Source organism: Anolis carolinensis, chromosome 3 (assembly GCF_035594765.1).
Source record: "Anolis carolinensis isolate JA03-04 chromosome 3, rAnoCar3.1.pri, whole genome shotgun sequence".
Classification (NCBI taxonomy): domain Eukaryota; kingdom Metazoa; phylum Chordata; class Lepidosauria; order Squamata; family Dactyloidae; genus Anolis; species Anolis carolinensis.
The window spans coordinates 43,064,246-43,079,431 of NC_085843.1; the positions used below are offsets into that span (position 1 = coordinate 43,064,246).

The 15,186-nt window shown below is 36.6% G+C and overlaps 1 protein-coding gene across 1 annotated transcript in view; it reads left to right on the forward strand.

Moving 5' to 3' along the window:
* dcbld2 (discoidin, CUB and LCCL domain containing 2) overlaps nucleotides 1-14,531 on the forward strand; it is a 53,276-nt gene extending 38,745 nt beyond the window's left edge. Inside the window, exons 7-15 of the mRNA XM_008107831.3 lie at nucleotides 1,619-1,659; nucleotides 2,134-2,349; nucleotides 3,275-3,399; nucleotides 5,042-5,189; nucleotides 5,587-5,712; nucleotides 6,089-6,182; nucleotides 7,100-7,149; nucleotides 8,155-8,292; nucleotides 9,607-14,531. Coding sequence (XP_008106038.2) covers nucleotides 1,619-1,659; nucleotides 2,134-2,349; nucleotides 3,275-3,399; nucleotides 5,042-5,189; nucleotides 5,587-5,712; nucleotides 6,089-6,182; nucleotides 7,100-7,149; nucleotides 8,155-8,292; nucleotides 9,607-10,046 — 1,378 coding nt within the window. The 3' untranslated portion in view covers nucleotides 10,047-14,531. The remainder of the gene's footprint in view (nucleotides 1-1,618; nucleotides 1,660-2,133; nucleotides 2,350-3,274; nucleotides 3,400-5,041; nucleotides 5,190-5,586; nucleotides 5,713-6,088; nucleotides 6,183-7,099; nucleotides 7,150-8,154; nucleotides 8,293-9,606) is intronic.
* The last annotated feature ends 655 nt before the right edge of the window (nucleotides 14,532-15,186 follow it).

Genomic DNA, 15,186 nt, shown 5'->3' on the forward strand with positions numbered 1-15,186 from the left:
AAATGTGCCTGTTTCAAACAGTCGTTGCCAACCTGTGATCTGTGGACCACCAGTGGTCCCCAAGAAGTAAAATATGATCCGCAGCCTCACTGTTACTACACCGTTGCAACGAGAGCGACTGGTCTCGTGAAGCCCTCTTATATTCCCGAGGCAATGGAGATGTTGGGAGGGGAGAGGCTGACTATCCATGAAAGGCACAACAACAAGCCTCGTGACTGTTGCTTCTCCTCTTCCCTCCCCCTGAGTGGAGCCGTTACATGTGGCACTTGGAAGCGGGGGCTGCTTGGTGTCTTTCGTTTGTGGCCTGTTCCTAAGGTTATTTGGGATGCAAATTCAAAAAATCCACATCAGCTCTAGATTATTAAATATGATTTTCTGTGGGCAAGCAGATGGTGACTACTGGATGGCTTATGTTCTGTATCAGAAACTAGAGCTGATGTGGTCTATCCAATACAATTTTCTGAATCAGTACCCCAAATAACCAAACCAAATCTAAAGTTGACCAACAACTGATTTGTAACCCTTTTGATACTAATGTTGGAGAGTGGTCCCTGGTCAAAGCAGTCCCTAGTCAAGTGGGCCCTGGTCAAAAAAAGGTTGGGAGCCATTGGTTTAAATCAACTCTCTGTAACAGCACAATCTTTCCCCTGATCAGTAAAATTCTCCTCTTTCTTGATAGTAGTTAAAGCAACCAATTAACAACTAGTTTTTCCCTAAGCATACATTTTCTTTAAAACAATGAAGTGTGAGATGGGGGGAGCATTTAAAAATTCTGTTCTTCCCATAAGATTTTCAACAAATATAGATAGAAAATAAAAGAATGGTAAGAACTGAGATATAATAGAGAGGGTTTGTAACTACAGTAGAGTCTCAGTTATCCAACACTCACTTATCCAACGTTCTGGATTATCCAACACATTTTTGTAATCAATGTTTTCAATATATCGTGATATTTTGGTACTAAATTCGTAAATACAGTAATTACTACATAGCATTACTGCATATTGAACTACTTTTTCTGTCAAATTTGTTGTATAACATGATGTTTTGGTGCTTAATTTGTAAAATCATAACCTAATTTGATTTTTAATAGGCTTTTCCTTAATCCCTCCTTATTATCCAACATATTCACTTATCCAACGTTCTGCCGGCCCGTTTATGTTGGATAAGTGAGACTCTACTGTATTCTGAACGTTTCATAATTTGTCCTTATTTCATGGAAATTGTGGAAATATTAGATCTAGAGTAGTAGATTAATTTGTTTCTAAATAATGTGGCTTGCTTGTGTTTGATGAATGAAGATGCATAAAGTCAAGTAAGTAAGGGGCAAACTTATGCCCTAGGTTGGTTGAACAATGAAGACCAGCATTTCTTTTTAGATAATCTAGAAAACCTTTTTTTCTTATTTCATTTTGAAATGCAAAGTCTTTGAGATCACCTTTATATGTGGATTTTGTTAGATATTTGAGTATTTTGCTGGAAAACCTCGTTTGAAGCAATGCAGATACATTGCATTCTTGAGTAATGTTCTAACCAATCAGAAGGATGCAAAATCAATGCAAAACATTTCATTTGTTGATACTGAAAATGTAGTCTTGTTGTTTGGTTTTTCACACAGAGGTCCACTCTCTTCAGGTCTCTTCACTTTCAAAACCAGTGGTAAGTTGTCAATTCCATATGTTTCCCTTTCTTTTGATATTTGATCAATAGCATCTTTGATCCTATTTCCCCTATTGTCATTTCAAAGTTCTGCTAAAATCAGAATCTCAGTCTTTTTACTTGATCCGATCTCCTGCCTTTTATTGTAGAAGATAGTTAATCTTTACACACTTTGCATTGAAATCGCCTCCATTTTTTTTCTTTTTATAGTAATATCCAAGATACTGCAAGTCAATGCCATTTTTACATCAACACTGCTGTCTCCACCTTTTCCCAAATGTGGTCATAAAATCACAAGACTTTCAGAGAGATAGTATCATCTTACAAGCATTTAAATACATTTTGATTAAAGCGTGCAAAGTCTCTGATCTTGATCCTGTCCCATCTTGAAGACTCAGGAGAGGTTACAGTATTCATTGTCATATCCTCTCCTTTGCCAAAGTTCAATCATTCAGTTGTTACTTTTATGTTTAGGTTGCTATGGAACACTAGGAATGGAGTCTGGAGTAATTGCCGATTCCCAGATTAATGCATCATCATTCCTGGAATGGCCTGAGCAAATGGGTCAGCCAAGCACCTGGAAGCCAGAAAGAGCCAGGTTGAAAAGGCCGGGACACTCTTGGGCAGCATTTACCAATGATGAATACCAGTGGCTGCAAATAGACCTAAACAAAGAACAACGAATAACAGGTAGAGATTTTTGAGTCCATTATATTTGAAAGGAAGAAAAAAGTATCTATCCCTAAGAAGGGAAACTTTTTTTTGAAGGAAACTGGAGGAGATTGTTAAGTAGTGATGGCCGCTTCCTAGCAGATTACATTGCTGAAAGCATGTGATGAATGAGCCAAGAGCGTTGACCTGCTTTACTTAAGTAAAAAAAAAGACACTTAAGTAACAAAAGAAATATCTAAGAGGGTAATCTTTCTTTATATAATTTAAAAAGTCAGTTTAATAAAAATAATAATGCAAATAATACTTGTTCATATCAGGAATTACTGGTTCACATCCTCTTGAGAAATTCTTGGATGTTCTTGATCAATTTGTATTTTCAAAATTGAGTTCAACTGCATTTTTATTCGGTATCAGGCTTAAGTTGTATTATACATCATGTAGAATCTCTCAGTGGGTGGTGGATAGTGTTCAGGTTGTGGATTGGGATACTGTCTTCAGAAATTCTGTTCATATCTGGATTATTGTTCTGGGATGTTTCTGTTTGTTGCCATGGCACAGATGCTTTTACTCAATTTAAAAAAAATTGGTTTTGAGCTTGAGCTGATAGAGGGATATCATCCGCACTCTCCTTGGGCTTGATTTGAACTGGCAACCTTCAGGTCAGCACCCAGTCTTCAATTCAGCAGTCCTGCTGGCACAAGGGTTTAACCCACTGTGCCACCAAGCCAGTTAAGATGCGAAAGTAGGATATATGAAGTTGCCCACAGTGTATGTCAATTTATACTTAATTACACCAATTTTTAAAATCGATTCATCCAATCTGTGGATATCCTTTTGTTAATTGAAATCCCTTTTTGTTTCTAAGTGGGCTGTTTAAGTGTTAAAGTGTTATAAGAAGACAGTTCTTGCTGTCTGTTGTAACCAAGAACCTTCTTATTCATAGGTATCATTACCACTGGCTCCACCTTAGCAGAGTACCATTATTATGTCTCTGCTTATAGGATTCTTTACAGCAACGATGCACTGAAGTGGACAGTATACAGAGAACCTGGCACTGAGAGAGATAAGGTAATTCTCAGGTGAACATTCTTAGAAAATAAATCTGCCTTGGACTCTTAATTTATTAGGATGATGCAATCCAAGAATGCATTGAAAACAAGACACTTCAGTGGATAGAAAGCTTAATTTCATTATCTGTGTGATTCAGATCACCTTAATTAATAGAAGTTTCCAAAGCGGAATCTGCTTTATGACTGAATTGAAATATGGGTCATATCTCAAAAACACCCATCAAAAAAGGGCAAGCTGCATGAAAGAAAGGAGGATTTCCCAACTCATCCTTTTAAGGTTTGGATTTAGGAAGGGGATTTTTTTTTTGTTGAAAGCCAGAAATAAACCTGTATTTATAACTGATAAACACACACTGGAGAAGAGGTGGATTGATGTGCCTGGAAAGTTTTTAGAATTTGACGCAGAAATTAAAAAAATTATTATGGTAGTGGTTTACTTACTCTGTGTTGCTGCAGGTATAAAGTGCTTCAGTGTGTTGTTTTTATGACATGTTTTTATGAGAGGCAGAGGAATCTTCTACTCTACTGCCTTCTGGTGGCCAGGGCACCTTCCTTGGGACCTGGATGTTGAACAGATTTGAATCCATGTATCATTGCTCAGGCTTCAGCAACAAGTCACACTTTGCCGAAAATACCATAATCCTATCTTTTTATGGCATGGAAAATCAGTTTGTGGCCGTCCAGATGACATTGGCAGCCTGGGTCTTTCACCATTGGGCCATGATAGCTTGAGCTGAGTCCAGCATCTGGAGAGCTACCAATTGCCCACTTCTTTTCTCTGAATCGTATTGAGGAGCTGTTAATCTATGAACATTTTGAGCTTGAAACTGAATAATTAAATACCTAAATGAAATAGTGATTGCTAAATTTGCTAAAGAAGAGTGCTCAGACATGGATTTTAATTCAAGCTTTTGACTGCCCTTGCCTGAGATTACAAAACAAAACAAGATTTATTCAGCTTTGATTTTAAATGATTTAATTGATTATTAGTTATCTTTCCCATTACAACATTTGCCATAGATCTCAGAAAAAAATGTTTTTATTTCTTTCTGAATACCTATATGGTAAACTATATAAATGGTATGCACTTTGTATAATGCAGATATGGCAAGCAATATATAAATTGTAAACTATTATTATTATTATTATTATTATTATTATTATTATTATTATTATTATTATTATTTTCAACTACTCCAAAATTAAAAGAGTAGATGTGTTCCTGAGCATTATAAGTTTAACGGAAAATTGAGTAGCAGAGTCAGAAATGAAATTGAAAGAACAGGCATAGGTTCCTACAAAAAGCAGAGTTGTTCAATAAGCTTCAGCAAACACCAGTGGATACAAAGGGCCCACTGTATTTTCAACACAAGGAATTTTAACAAGAGATGGCAAATTAAAAAATGCGTAGAAATACTCATTAGTTGCCTTTCTAGTACTTCAAGTTTCATCTATGCTTCAACTTGGCACTTTAGGTCTTCTGTATAGAATAACCAGAATGATATTAAAATATCAATGATAAATTTATTTCTGTTTTAAAATGAATTTTAAAAATCTGACAAAAATAGAATTATATCAAAAATGTGGCATTATGTATGTATTAAGATATACTACATCTTGTCTTTGTGGATTTTTTAAAGGTATTTCAAGGCAATACTGGATATTATCAAGAAGTCCGTAATAACTTTATTCCACCCATTATTGCTCGTCTTATTAGAATAAACCCTTTAAAGTGGCACCAGAAAATTGCAATGAAAGTGGAACTGCTAGGATGTCAATTTAATATTGGTAAGTGAAATGACATTTAGCATATGAGTAGCTTTCACACAGTGAGTGCTTAAAGCAACTTTAATCCTTTGGGGCATTGAAAAATCCCCCCTTCTCTGACTAACACTAATAAACTTACTTAATTTTCAGCAGTTGGCTATTCTGTATAAGCATCTTGTTTCAATATGATACTCCTGTGTTATGAGAACAATATAGCTTGTGATGATTTTCTTAGGCAGTGGTCCATATATTCATCCTTCTTTGCTAGCCCAGTAAATCTGTACAGCTATTTTGTGTCAAGGGAGTAAAAATAACAGAGGGACTATTGTTATTTGAGAATAGTGTGGACTATTACACAAAGAAAGTTGCTTGTTGTTTCAACTAATGGTATGACCTCCAGATTTTGGTTTCTTTAAAGTTCGAGCTCCAAGACCTACAGTACCTCCACCACCCAGGAGCAGCAATGACTTCTCCTTGGAGACTGATAAAACAACCTTCCCTCCTAAGATCAAGAACACTACAGTAACTCCAAGTGTAACCAAAGGTATGATAATAATAATAATAATAATAATAATAATAATAATAATAATAATAATAATAATAATTTATTTATATCCCATCACCATCTCCCAGGGTGCACATATAACATACAGTAGGTAAAAATGGTACATATGTATAAAACAAGTCACATAAAATTATAACAAACCCCTGTCAGTACAAATAGCATAAAATCAAAATAATACAATTTTTTCTGTAGTATACTGCTTATTATTGGTAATATTTACAACCAATTTATGGTCAATTTAAGACACCCCCTGCCCTGTCCCATCAAGCTAGTTTTTGTACATTGTTGTAATCTGTACATCTGTGAGTAAAAGTGGTGATTCATCAAATTAGCTTTTTTATTTACTGGATTTCAGATGTGGCATTGGTAGCTGTCCTGGTTCCTGTTTTGGTTATGGTCCTTACCACCCTCATTTTGATACTAGTTTGTGCGTGGCACTGGAGAAACAGGTACAAGACTTAATTGCTTTATTTTGCCTATTGCAGAGGTGGAGGGCATGTGTCTTTTGTCCTCTCCTGATACAGTTGGAGGGCTCCAAGTATCCTGTTCTTATTCTAGAATATAGAGTGATATAATGATGATGTGGGAGAAATTGAAATGGGATTCATTCCAGATGATTAATGTATGCATTAGACTGAAGGAAGATGTTATGACTAAATAGTGTGACTCAATTTATGCATTTTGTTACTTCCCACCATTTTGGGGATGCATACATATAAAAGGCTGTGTATTTCAGCATAACCCTTACAAAATAAGCAATTTTACAGTTTCTTCAGTGGGGGAATGGAAAATATATTTTTATGAAGGATATTGTTATTGGGTTGCTGTGCGGTTGCTGTATGGCCATGTTCCAGAAGCATTCTCTCCTGATGTTTCACCCACATCTATAGCAGGCATCCTCAGAAGTTGTGATGTCTGTTGGAAACTAGGCATGTTGGGTTATATATCTGTAGAATGTCCAGCGTGTGATATATTCCACAGATATATAAACCCCACTTGCCTAGTTTCCAACAGACCTCACAACCTTTCATGATGCCTGTCATAGATGTGGGTGAAACGTCAGGAGATAATGCTTCTGGAACATGGCCATACAGCCCAGATAACTCATAGCAACCCAATGATTCTGGCAATGAAAGCCTTCAACAAGACATTGTTATTGTTTATATCCATTGGGGTGAAATGAACAACAAAGGGGAACTGACCTTCAGTATTCAAGTATTGTTTTTCTCGTAAGAAAAGCTTTCTATTAAAACAACAATAACAAAAGTTTTACTGGTCCTTAAACTATTATTTTCAACTATTCATCTCTAATAATGTTTTATACTTACTAATTACAAATGTGCTCTGCATTTACCCACTTTTTCAGAAAGAGAAAATCAGAAGGAACTTATGATATACCTTATTGGGATCGTGCAGGTAATAACTTTTACTGAATCTTTACATGTGATATTAAGTACTGAGTTGAAAACACTGTCTGGTCATTTATTTCAGTTAGCAAACTTGGGCTAGCTGATCATTTGTGCTGATTTGAGGGTTCGGGTCAGGCCATCAAAAAGATCTCTCTACTATCCAACTTGGAACCTGCTTAGTTACAGCAACTTTCACGTCTAGGCCAACCTTCCAGATAATCTTCATTCCCTAGAAAAGAAAATTTGAGACAGGAAAGGCAGCCAAAAGTGTCAGTTGCAGCCAGTGATTCTATCGTTAGTTTGCTCCACAATCCCCACTTGCAAAACATTGTGGATGAAAATATGGGTGCTTACTGGATGAGCTGGCCCTGTCATTCATTGGTCTTAGGAGGGTTAAATAAAACTTGTAAACTTCAGTGTTACTGTGCATTATGTTTTGTGCTGCGAGGACATTGTATGGTTTGTAAACAAGCTAGAATCGCAAATCATGAGTTTATCCCGGATTTGAGCAAAAACTAGTTGAAACTAAGCAGAGTTTCCAAGTTTAGATGTAATGGGGAACTCTCAATAGGATTGAAGTAACTCCTCCTGACATCCTGCAGAGCATATTGGATGAGGAAAAGGAGAGGACAGAATCCTAAGTGTCACTGCTGTTCAATTGGGGAACACAGTGCTGAATCATAGTTTAGTTCATAGTTGAGCTCCCATCATTTCCTGCCACTATGGCCAACACATCCAGAAGGTATCACGTTAAGAAATATTGTATTAAACAGTTTAGTCCTACTTCTTTAATGGTCATTGCCTTTTCATTCCCTTTCCTTCTCTAAATTGACTGATTAGTATAATGTGGGTGAAATTCCATTACTACAAATCAACTGTGTTTGATTTTCAGAAAAGTTTTCCAAATTATAGAAATACATGTGATAGTTTTTGGACTAATTTGGCTCATGATTATGCCTCTTGCAACTCATGCACAAGAATCCCCCCTTTCTTTTTCCAAATGTTGATACAGGTTGGTGGAAAGGAATGAAGCAGTTTCTTCCTGCCAAGAGTGCAGAACATGATGAAACACCTGTCCGCTATAGCAGCAGTGAAGTTAGTTGCCTGAGATCAAGAGAAGTCACAACCATGTTGCAAACTCAGTCTGCAGGTATTTTTGCTCTCTTATTTTATTCTTATTTAAGTGAGTGCAATTGCATACTAATATCTCTGCAAATCACAGAGTTGGGACAGATAACGAAGAGCACATATTCCTACCTCTTGCTATGTAGAAATAGGCAGCTAAAGCAATCCTGAAAGATGGCAGCGCAGTCTCTGGTTAAAGACCTCCAAAAAAAGAGAGATTCCATCACTTCTTGTGGCTGTATGTTCCAGTGTCAAACATCTCTAATGGCCAAGAAATTATTCCTTTTCTTGCAATTTGGTTGGTCCTTGATTTGTTTTCATTTCTGGATCAGCTGAAAATAAGCTCATGAAACAGAGTGGTCTATGGCTCTTCTCTATATATTGGATCTCTTTCAGTTCTGAGTTAGGATGGATATATAAATCCTCTTTACTGAGATTTAGGATTAATTGTTATAATGAACAAGTCCGAGTGATGTGGCACATGAGTAATTGAATTAGAGAAGAGTATTGACCTGATCCATTATTTTATGGTGTGGTATGAGTTGCATATAAGCAATCCTAACTTGATCACTACCATTTGCTGCACCAGCACATCTGCATTTGTAACTGATTCCTGGATCCATCAGGAGACCATACTGGTAACATAGATGTCACTAATTCAAATAAACATTGGCTGATTAGCTTTTGTTGTTGTTGTTGTTGTTGTTGTTGTGTATTCATTCAGTCGCTTCCGACTCTTCGTGACCTCATGGACCAGCGCATGCCAGAGCTCCTTGTCATTAGCTTTTACAAGATCATAAACTGCACATAACAATCTAGTAATTTTTGGTATTTGGGTTTACAGTTGTTAATTACCAAATGTGACCACAGAAACCTATCTCTTAAACCAGGCAGTGCACAGTTGAGGAGCTGCAGATTGGGGCCCTGGGAAATAATGACTGCAATGCTTTCCTAGTTGCAGGACGTATTGAGAGAAGCAGTTGTAACAGGACCCAACTGCTTGTTTCAATGCATCCTGTGACCAAGAGAGCGTGAGGTTGTCATTCTTGTCTTCACTGCCTTGGAAACCCTTCAGTTGGGTACTGCCTGGCTTAAGAGGTAGGTTTTGAGGGTAGCATCAGCTAAAGTAGATGCGACAATAGAAGTCCCATAATTATAGTTGCGCCTGACAATGCAGGATATCACACACTCACTGCTCTTGAGAATATAGACTGGTCCCTTTATTTTCCTATTTCTGTGTGCAAGTATTTTTTTATAACCAGTATAATGTCATTTTGTAGGAACAAGGAAAAATCAACTTGCAATTAATACAATACAATACTAATCTCTCTTTATATAGAATATGCCCAGCCGCTTGTTGGAGGAATTGTTGGCACGCTCCATCAGAGGTCAACCTTTAAACCAGAAGAAGGCAACAAAGCAAGCTATGCTGATACGGATCTCTATAACTCACCTGAACAAGAGATTTACCATGCTTATGCTGAACCGTTACCCATAAGTGGACCAGAATATGCAACCCCAATCGTAATGGATATGTCAGGGCACCCTGTAGCTCCTCCTGGTCTCTCTTCTGTATCTACTTTCAAGGCTTCAGGGAACCAAGCCCCACCCCTTGTGGGAGTTTACAATAAACTTTCCAGGGCTGATAGCTCGTCCTCCACACATGTACTCTATGATACACCAAAGGGGATGCCAGGAGTCAGTTCCTCAGATGAATTGGTGTACCAGGTACCACAGAACACGCAACATTCCACAGGAGTGAAAGAAGAAGTTAGTTAAAGTGACGTCTAAAAATCAGTCTTTTGGTTGTGATGTCAGACTTTCAAAATGTTTTTTGGGGGAAATAAATAATACATAGGCCCAGAAAAATGAGTAAATTGCCCCTTTGAGGGTCTATACACAACTACTGCTTTCTTCTTTGCAAAATAATGGGCTTTCCACACACTACTGAAGGGAACTGCATTCAATGCTAGACAGGCATGAGAAACTTAAAATATGCATAATCACTGAGTGTAAATATGCATGTCACGAAAGATAGATAAGTAATCAGCTTCCATTACATACGGCCAAAGTGCCAAGAAAGAAGAAGGTACTGTTCTGGACACAGAAGAAAAAGAAGTCACTGATGTCTGCATACTACTAGTGTTTCACATTAATGTGTTAATAGACAGATCATTTAAGATTTATATTTCCATCTATAATGTAGTTCAAGTGAAATGACTGCCCTGCTTTCTTTAAAAAAAAAAAAAGAATTTTTTTATAATAGTTCCTAAATCCTTTTGGCAGCCCCAACTAAAAATACAGCTGTTGAATTCATTGGATTTACCTATGTATTGGCTCACTATTCAACAATTGATTAAACTTGTGTTTTCTAATCACAGGATTCTAGGCATCTATGATAAAGATGGATATCTAAAATGGATCATGCCATACTTTATGGTGGTCCTTTTTTAAAAAATGGAGTTACGTGAAACCTTTGGTAATTATTACTTTGCCAAACACCAGTGAAGATTCTGTGCTTAATCTTTCTTTAATTTTAATGCTGTTTTGCTTACTTTTTAAAAAACACTACTGTTCTTTTCTCCAGTTACTAAGAAGCAGGTTTCCAGAACATGATTCAATAAGTGACTAAGACATACTGTTTCTCCAAAACCATTTTCAGGTTTCGGCTTCAGAGCCCCAGTGTGATATGAGAATAGAAATACTGATCTGCATTTTAGGATCGATGTGATATAATTCAGATATTGAAAGTGCAGAGGAGCCTTCTTAACTGCAAATGTCATTAGAGATCCTGCATGGGAGTCATAGCTAGAGTGATGTAGCTATGATCTGTCACCTAATTTTTAAGGTGGAGTTTAGGGTCCATTTGCTATAGTGTCTAATTCATTGTAAATACTGATGAGGATTCCAGCTATAGTTTGTCAAAAAAAATACACAAAAGTTCTACAATTTCCTCTAATAGTAGAAAACTTGAAATATTTAAAGTAGCCTAACTGATTTTTTATGGCGTTAGAAGGTGTTTGACTCTTCCTCAGCACATGAATATATTGTGCGTGCATGTGGGTGTAAATCAGGGTTTCTGTACATCCACAGCTGCACTGCAGTTCCCTAATATTGTTTCATTTGCTTATATGCCTTAAGAAAAACATGAATACATTGACAACCTAGAATATTTAGAATGTGAAATCTGTTGACTGTTTAATTTTGGGATTTGGTGTAGTGTAAGACCGTTAAAGTTTATATCTCAACTCTTGACTCATTCCCCCTTCCAGCCCTTCAAACGTTTCTGCAGCTTTAGAGTTTAGGACTCCTCGCAGAATTTTTATACTTGAAGCAGTTAGTGGCTTTATGCACAATGCAAATTATTAAGAACATAGCTTGAGAGCATTACAAGCCAAGCTCCATCTTTATGTTTAAATGCATATGGAGAGGAAAAAGCACATGAGAGAAAGCTTTGATTTTATTGTAGTATGACAGCACCGTAGTGGCAATGTAGAATAGATAAATGTGATATCACTCTATACACAATAGCCCAGTTTTATGGACTTTAAATGTTTATGAGTGCATAATTCAAAAGAACATATTGTATTTTTTTTGTGGTCTGTATTACTGAATGCACAGTATTTCAGTCTAGGTTAGCTGACAAGGTTAATCATGACAATCACAACTGTTAAATTTACGTTATCTCAAATAGCTAATGTCAACAGCATAGGTTTCTGCCTTGTTCCATTTATATTGTTTTCTTTATTTATAATAGTGATACATAACTTATTTCTGTTCTGTAACTGCGGTACGCCAAGCTAAACATGACCTAAGAAAACTTTTTCGGTATCTGTATATATAGATTTTATTTTATGACGTATTCTATAAATTGATCTGACTGCTATGGATAATTATTTGCCAAATTGGACTAATGAAGTTTGTTATGAGTATTAACAAACTATTCTATCTGAGTCTATCCCTGTTAAAGTATATGAGACTCATGTTGGCCTACTTGCATTGTAAAAAAACAAAGGCTTAGATTTCCTCTCAGGAGATGTAGCTATGGAGCTATAGTTGCAGTGTTTCCAGGTGTCCCCTCCCAATACAGCCATTTCCAAGGCATTGAAGAGCAAGGTGGTGAATAATAACATGTCACAGGGTATGCTGTGAGAGGCTGTTGCAGAGACCACCATGAGATCTTGTTGGCAGCTTCTTACAGCTGTTTTGTCTCGGGATGCCTGCATCATAACCACCCTGCTCTCTGTACCTCGGAAATCATTATTGGGGTAATGTGAGGCTTTATGAGTAGGATCGGGGAGAACTTTTGGTCATTGTGATTTTGCAACCACAAATGTGAATAGGACCCCCTTATTCAGATTCAATAACCAGTTTCATTTCGCCATGCTCCAAAAATATCCCCCCTCAAGTGTGTTGTGTAGGCCTCTAGATCAGTGGTTCTCAACTTATGGGTCCCCAGGTGTTTTGGCCAACAACTCCCAGAAATTCCAGCCAGTTTACCAGCTGTTAGGATTTCTGGGAGTTGAAGGCCAAAACATCTGGGGACCCACAGGTTGAGAACCACTGCTCTAGATCCTCCAGTATGATTCTGTGATAATCTTCTGGTCCAAGTATGGTCAAAATACAGTAGAGTCTCACTTATCCAACATTCGCTTATCCAACATTCTGGATTATCCAACGCATTTTTGTAGTCAATGTTTTCAATAAATCGTGATATTTTGGTGCTAAATTCGTAAATACAGTAATTACTACGTAGCATTACTGCATATTGAACTACTTTTTCTGTCAAATTTGTTGTATAACATGATGTTTTGGTGCTTAATTTGTAAAATCATAACCTAATTTGATGTTTAATAGCCTTCTCCTTAATCTCTCCTTATTATCCAACATATTTGCTTATCCAACGTTCTGCCGGCCCGTTTATGTTGGATAAATGAGACTCTACTGTATATAGGAGTTCAGGTATTTCCAGGGGGCCTTGAAACATATTCCCCATGGATACAGGCGTTTGTAATTACAATGTCTTAAGTCAGGTTTATGACACTGTAATTACTGAACATTATTTCAACCAAAGCATAATACGAACATTTACTAATAGATTCTATCAAGTTCATGAGAGGCCTTCTCAATAATAGTGTGGATTTGCGCTATTGTTTTCCCAACCATTTCCAAAAGAAGAACTCAAGAGAGTAACTCATTCATTCAGATGGTGGTGCTTGTATGTCTTGTGCAGTTATTAGCCATCTCATAAGTCTCTCTTTTTGACTGAAGGTTGGAAGTATACAGTTGAATTTGATGGTTCAGGCCAATCTACATCAATTAACCATCTTCCATTCTGGTTACTGTTTTATTTATGAACAATATTTATAATACACTTTCCAGCACACATTCACAAGAAAAGTGTACCAGATGAAAATACATGAAATATATCCAAGTAAAACAGTGTTAGACTACAGAATTAATAGCATTAAAATGACAATCTCAGCTAATTTCCAAAATTCTGGTGGCATGCAAGTACCTTGGTTTGACAGATACTGCAAATTTCCTTAAAAGTATTTTTTTTGTTGGACTTAATTTTTTTTTTCATTTGAATGTTGGAGGAGTGAGGAATGGCTTTATCTGTGTGCACCATGACAAAGTAAGATTTTGTGTATACAAAACCAATGTTTATGCACAGTACATCACAAAACAATCACTGTAGCACTGAATTTCAATCCTGTTTCCTGGAATTATGCACGCAACTATATTTGTGCAAAGTGCCTAGTTAGAAGTTCATGTCTTAATTCCACATAGTTCGGTACATGCCATCCAGTACTCACCTAGATGTTACAGGAAAAGCCTATCAGCACATGAAATGAATGAGTATAAAAAGAACTGTGCATGGAGATTTGAATGTATCCAGCATTTAAAATGTCAATTAGGTGAAAACAGCTTTCTTGGCTTACTGCTCTGTATCTTAAACACTTAAATTATTGATTCCTGAATGTACGACACAGCACAAACAACTTTCATATTACATGTTTTGATTTTTGGTCCAGTGTTGGTATTGTCTCTCATAAGTTGATGCTAGGGGGTCTTTGCTATAAGTGCAGGTGAGATGGGTACAAATTACGTTGAATTGTTATTTTCCTAGAATGTTCTTTCTTACCTCAGCATGTTCTGTAGTCACTCTGTATTTGTATATGTTGCCAGAACTTAGAATTTGAATAGCAATGTTTATGTATGTGTTCAAATCTTTTAAATAAAATGCACAATGTGGAAGAATACTTTGTAAAAAACAGTTCTTGTGCAATATACATCAGACTCTTGGCTACTACTACTATGGATTATTTCAGCTAATAGCTTGCTGGTTAGTTAGATATCAAATCAAATCAAAATCTTTATTACGGTCATAGACCAGCCTAAGTGGGGTACAGTCTCATAGAAGCATGTACATAAAATCTAAACGCCTAAACAGGTATGTTGAGGGGTAAAACACAAAACTCTTTAGAGAAAGGATTGGACAAAAAGGGATGGAGAGAGAGGGAGGAAGGAGGGAGATTGATGGATGAGTATGAGCATTCCGTTAGATAGGTATTCTGCAGATGGAACACATTTGTTTTTGTTTTAGAAAGACTTTGTGAGCATGAGAACCTCCATAGAAATGTAGGTATTCATTTCACCAAATTCTTAGTCTCTTGGTTTTTCGGTCTATAGCTGGGGTTATTTGGGGCACTGATTCAGATAACTGCATTGGCTAGACCGCATCAGCTCTAGTTCTTAGATATCGTATGTTGAATGACTGGAAAGTTTGTATCATAAAATTGGGATTTTGGTATGAAATAAGATTTTCATGTAGTACACTTTAATACGTTTCCTTCATGCTTAAAACATATTAATTGAAAAACTACATTGAAATACATTGATTTTTTTATGGGTG